General features: G+C 36.3%; 1 protein-coding gene and 1 long non-coding RNA gene across 2 annotated transcripts in view; one reads left to right on the forward strand and one right to left on the reverse strand.

Moving 5' to 3' along the window:
• LOC109857819 overlaps positions 1 to 4,815 on the reverse strand; it is a 7,845-nt gene extending 3,030 nt beyond the window's left edge. The window contains exons 1-3 of the mRNA XM_020434542.1: positions 3,899 to 4,815; positions 2,081 to 2,222; positions 729 to 1,160 (exon numbers count right to left, since the gene is read on the reverse strand). Coding sequence (XP_020290131.1) covers positions 729 to 1,160; positions 2,081 to 2,222; positions 3,899 to 3,998 — 674 coding nt within the window. The 5' untranslated portion in view covers positions 3,999 to 4,815. The remainder of the gene's footprint in view (positions 1 to 728; positions 1,161 to 2,080; positions 2,223 to 3,898) is intronic.
• On the forward strand, positions 2,922 to 3,499 carry LOC109857826. Its single transcript, XR_002250544.1, has 2 exons — positions 2,922 to 3,186; positions 3,328 to 3,499. It is a non-coding gene; the product is annotated as an uncharacterized LOC109857826 (long non-coding RNA).
• Positions 4,816 to 5,857: the final 1,042 nt, after the last annotated feature.

The following is a 5,857-nucleotide window of genomic DNA, read 5'->3' on the forward strand; positions in this document are numbered from 1 at the left end:
CCTCTTAAAATAAGAAACTCTTCTTGGCGCCTATTTTAGTATAAAATATACTTAAAGTAAGTGGGATATCCTCAAAACAAGAATACAATTTTTTCGGTGTACATTTACACATTGATGTTTTAAATTGTTTCTCTTTGTTATTCTTTCGCGTCCTTTTGAAGCAAGATTACGATAAAAGTTGCATTATTGCAACTTTTGTTTTTTCGTCGCTCTCGCGACGAAGACAATGCACACGCGCGCGAATTAAAAGAATTAAAATAAAAGGTGGTATTAGGTGCGCGGATTTGTTATTCGAGTTTTAAATCGCGAGTTGATCTTGTCGTTGCACGTGGGAAAAACGAGTCCTGGAGAAGCCGTGTAGGTGGCTGCTATAAACGTGTACGTGCTCGCCTCGTGGCCTCGATGTTCACGATCTGTTACGCAGGGTGGTCCCCGCGCTACCGAGGCATATACTCGAATAGAATTTATCTTCGCCAATCGTTAATTATATTCAATGTTAATTAGCGACAGCTTGAAATCGCCTCGCGGCGATACGATCGCCGACTTTTTCCGCGCAAATGACGGCGATTGATAAGTATCCGAAACAAAGTAACAAAATTAATATTTTCTCGACTACTTATTCTAAAGTCGATTGATACAAATATGTCTGATGTAAATAAGCGATTAATTTCGCGCGTGTAAGAATAAATAAATCAAAAAAATCAGACGAGAGGAAGAAGCGCACAAACCTCGTAACCACGTAGCAGGACGCCAGGACGGATATGAGGGCCGCGAAGGCGAGGACGAGGGCGGCAACGTGCAGCGCCTTGACGCGATTTCGCAGAAGTTGATCGGCTGATTCCGTCGGATCTCCCCCGTACTTCTGATCGGACTGCGTCACGTAGCGATTCCCTAGATTGCTGTTTGATAATTTGCGATCTCGGAAGAAACGCGTCTGATTTATTTGAGTTTTTTTCTCGCCGGTCCACGGATTCACATTCTCCTCATCGTCGTCGAACGCGGCGGCGGCGGCGTTGCAATAATTGTGGCTGTCGCAACATTTCAATCTGGGCCAGGTTGCGAGAATCCGGGAACTGACTGACGGCGGTTCCACGACGACGTTGACCGATCGCGACCCCGTGACCGAGGACTTTGTCTCGCACAACAATGGCGTGGCACCCCTGCGTTACGAGATTGCGAACGTCAATTTTGATAAAAGTTCCGTGAACTCGCAAGCTCGAGGAGATAATCGAATATAAATTCCTCGACGACGTTTGCGCGATAAAATCCGAGCAATAAAAGTCGTCGAACCGTAACAAGAAGAGAGGCGGCATACATATATATATATATACTTTATTTTGCTTGAATTATCTCAATTATCGATGTTGTTTTTTCATCGCGCGATAGAATTGTTTTCTCAAGTTGAATTTTTCAAGTTGAATTTTTTAAATTCGCGCGCACATCGAAACAAGCATTCTGCTATCTATAGATTCGAATCGCACTCCTGTGTGTTTATTTCAAATTGTTCACATCGCATATACTTTTTCGCGAAAAACAAAAAACGCAAGAAGATTTAATTCTCTAATTAACATAATAAAAAATCCGGATTTCATTCGAGCGAACTCGCGTCGTGTTGCTGCCACTTTCAAACACGGCGATCACGACGGTAAATGTTAAAATGAGACATTTAATATAAAAAATCGAGGAAACTTTTTCACTTGATTATCTCGTCAAGGTTATATTCGCGCGTCACGTGACACATTCCTGAATTTATATTACAGTTTTAATCAAAGTCACACGACGAATTCCGTGTTTGCGAAGAAGAAGAATAATACTTCAACATTTTAACTATACAACGAGAGGAAACAATGCGACTTGTTTTTTGAAAAAACTTTCAATAGTTTGAAAATAAAATATATTTAAATAAAAAAAAAAAAACAAGCATATTATTAGTACAATCGTCGTTGTTACTTGTTTTCTTTTTTTCCAATTTAAAGACGATCTCAACATTCTACACTGCGCATGAAAAATTAAGTATCTACTTACACACAAAAGTGTCATTAAAAATAATAAAAGTAATTTGCGAGACACATGCGCATACTCTGTGCATCCTCTTGTAATTGTATTTTCACCGACTTCTCGTTCGTTTGTCAAAATAAGTTCGGTGTAACAGAAGAATCTCGTTCTACAAGTGTCCACTCCAGCTTCCTTGCAGACTTTGCTCGTGCACACGCATTTTCTTCCTGCGTACGGATATTCACATTAAAAAAAAATGTAAATATTTTTTACAATTAATTGAAAAAAAAACAAAAAGATGACACTTAAGACAATTTACATTCGACACACCGAAAAAAATTATATTCTTGTAAGTAGAAGATTTTATACTTAAAAAATCTTCTTAAAGATTTTAGATGATATTCTTCTGAAATTAACAATATATTCTTTATTTAAGAATATATTCTTTATTTAAGAATATAGTTTTTTTCGACAGTGAGATAAATATGTTTTTCTATAGAGACTTTTTATATTCTAATCGGTATATATTCTTATCAATATTATTATTTTTAGAGGATTTTCCTCTTAAAATAAGAAACTCTTCTTGGCGCCTATTTTAGTATAAAATATACTTAAAGTAAGTGGGATATCCTCAAAACANGAATACAATTTTTTCTCTGCACTTTTTTTTATACGATTAAATAAATGTGTTTCCTGATCGTGTACGTGATTATTATATTTTTATGTATATAATATATTCCGTCACATTTTTTTATGCGATGATAAGAAGAAAAAAATTATGACTTTTTTTTNATATTTGCAATCTATACGCGACAAACGTGACACAAACGTTTCGATAAGTTTCTCTCGTGTCACGTTTTTATCAAATATTATATTGCGCTTGACACGTAACACTTATAACTTCAAATGGTATAAAAGGAGAACGTTTCGAACAAGAGGTTGCTCATTGGAAACCAGTGTTGGAAGCAATAACCGAAGTGTGATTCCAGATTTGTTTTCAAAATTTAAATTATTGTGCGAAAACACGATGGAGAACAGAAATATTTTATTTGGTGTATGTTTATTGGTTGCCGTTTTGATATCAAGTTTTATCGCAATGGTGTCTACCGAACCTAGTATTTCAATATTCACAAAATGTCTTCCAGGACGATTATGGATTCCGAGAATGAAGAAATGTATCCGAATTCACGGGTAAGACTTGGTATTATTTTTACGATATGTATATATGTATTTTATTATATATCTTTCTCTCTCTATATATATATATATTCGCACATCTATTTTTAACTCTAAGATCTTATTAACGTGTCAGTATAATGTTTTTATTTGCAGCATTTGACGAGACCAATAGCAGATACACATACATACGTTTCGAAACTAACGTAACGTAAAGGATTACAATCTGAGAAATAAAACTCTTCTATATAAATTTTTGCACTTTCGATTTGTCAACGCGTTATTCTGTCACTCGACGATATATAAACACACAAAGTGCTACAAATTATTTGGTTCTCGGCGTTGTGAATTTTTTTACAAAGCATCCACAGGCAAAAATAGCCAAGTCTGTTCGAAAAAAAACGAACGGCGAAACAGAAATCAATATCTTGATTTGGTGGGGAGTAAAATTTGTTGTTTTTAGCGAGATTCAAATCAAACTAGAAAAAAAAAAAGAAAATATTTGTCTTCGAACAACTGCACGAAAAAAAAATCATACACTTGATTCTGCGGTCCAGTTGTGTATATTAAATAATATTTGTTTAAACTTAAGGTAAAAAGTCGCCACATTCGTGCTCGCGAAAAGAATGTTTAATTAACGGCGCTTAACGTGGGTCGTCGATAATAATAACAAGCTTCCTTTTAGCCAATTAGAGAACCCAACGGTGTGACAAGTGGTCTTACCTACCTTCGATTTGCGCGACGAGGTTCGTCGACAGCGATACGACGCACACCGCAGCTAGATATCCGACTAACGATCGACCGATTATCGATCGACGCGCGAACATTTCTTCTTCCCCAGGATTTCGCAAACCACGGAAACGTTTTATTGAATCGTGAAAACGTCCGTTGCTCGCCGTCCGCAAAAAAATCGACCGCCGATCGTGACGATCATGATGATGAGAACAACAATTGTCTCAATCGATATGGACAAACCGCACCCCCGGAATCTTTTTGTCTTATCGGCTCAAAGGACTATCTAAAAGTGTCCGAAGAAAAAAGCTGGAGCGCGACAAAACGCGCGACTTACACATCGCGCGCGCGGCCACCTCTAATTTTAGCACCTCCCACTAAAAAAGATCGTAGCTTCGCGTTTGTCTCTCTCTCTCCGGTTTTTACCGACAATTTACTACCGCTTCTATCTATTTTAATTCAGTCATCGGCGATATTTGACCGCGGCCGCGAATTTTTATCGTGCCGATTTATCCCTTTCGCTTTCTTGGCGCGGAGGGATCGCGCGCATTTCTTTTTTTTTTTTTTATATATAATATATATATAACAAGCGAACGTCGTTGCAGAAGAGTATCGCCGCGCTCCTAAAGTTACACAATTTATTATAGAGAGAAGAACAACACACACGGCCCCGACAGATCCGAGAGATTCGGATGTAACGAAGCTTCGACGACGTTCCGCGATGTTTCCGTTGTGAAGGGTGAGACGTTTCCCTCGTGACGACGCCTTGGTGTTTTTCCTTCGAAAAAAATCAAAGATATAAAACAGAAGGTTTTTTTTTCTTTTTCATCAAAATATATTCTTGCGTTTTTTTTTTTAAGTTCTTTTTTTTTTTATAAATACAAACGTTTCGTATACAGCGTGCGTTTTATTCACCTGTCGGACTTTTTCTTAAAAATCTAAGTTAAGATAAACGTACTTAATACGATAATAATTATAATAATTGTAATTAATAGTTTGTGCGAGCGGACAATATTTTCTACTCACGACCGCTCGATCATGGGCGCGTAGTAGTTATTAGCTTTCTGAAGTGCAGCAGACGCGGGAGTTGAATTCCACGCTTGGTTTCCTGTATGTGCAACATTAACCAGAAGCCTCGCTCATTGCACATTTTCTTTATCGACCTCCGTCGAGAGAGAGAGAGAGAGAGAGAGACAGTAAAAGCCGCGTTGGGTTATCAGAGAATGACACTCGGTTACAATTTAACGAGGTCGCGTTAGGAGGCTTATAACAATCTATTTTCCGATCGCGTGCTCTTGTTGCATGAAACGATCGAGTGTGTCCGCGCCAGAAAGATTTGCGCGAGAGAGAGAGAGAGAGAGTACAAAGGTTTCTTTCACGAATGTAAGCAATTCGTCGAAATACATTTTTTTATTCAAGCGATTATATATTCTTGTATGATCGAATCTATATAATTAGCGCGAGCTATGAGAGAGAAATGTGAAAAAAAAAAAAAAACAATTTAAGTTTATTCAAACGCTACGTAACAACAGTTTGTTGTTTTAGTTAACAACATTCGAAAACATACGATTATTCTTTTTTTATTTCAGCAACTTTGAAAGACATTTCAGAAAAAATTATATTCTCGTAAGTTTAAGAAGATTTTATACTTAAAAAATCTTCTTAAAGATTTTATAGATGATATTTTTCTGAAATTAAGAATATATATTCTTTATTTAAGAATATAATCTTTTTCGATAGTGAGATATATATATGTTTTTCTATAGAAACTTTTTATATTCTAATCAGTATATATTCTTATCAATATTATTATTTAGAGGATTTTCCTCTTAAAATAAGAAACTCTTCTTGGCGCCTGTTTTAATATAAAATATACTTAAAGTAAGTGGAATATTCTCAAAACAAGAATACAATTTTTTCGGTGTACGTGTATATATATATATATATATATATA

The sequence above is a fragment of the Pseudomyrmex gracilis genome, unplaced genomic scaffold (assembly GCF_002006095.1).
Source record: "Pseudomyrmex gracilis isolate BER0280 unplaced genomic scaffold, ASM200609v1 scaffold_175, whole genome shotgun sequence".
Lineage (NCBI taxonomy): Eukaryota > Metazoa > Arthropoda > Insecta > Hymenoptera > Formicidae > Pseudomyrmex > Pseudomyrmex gracilis.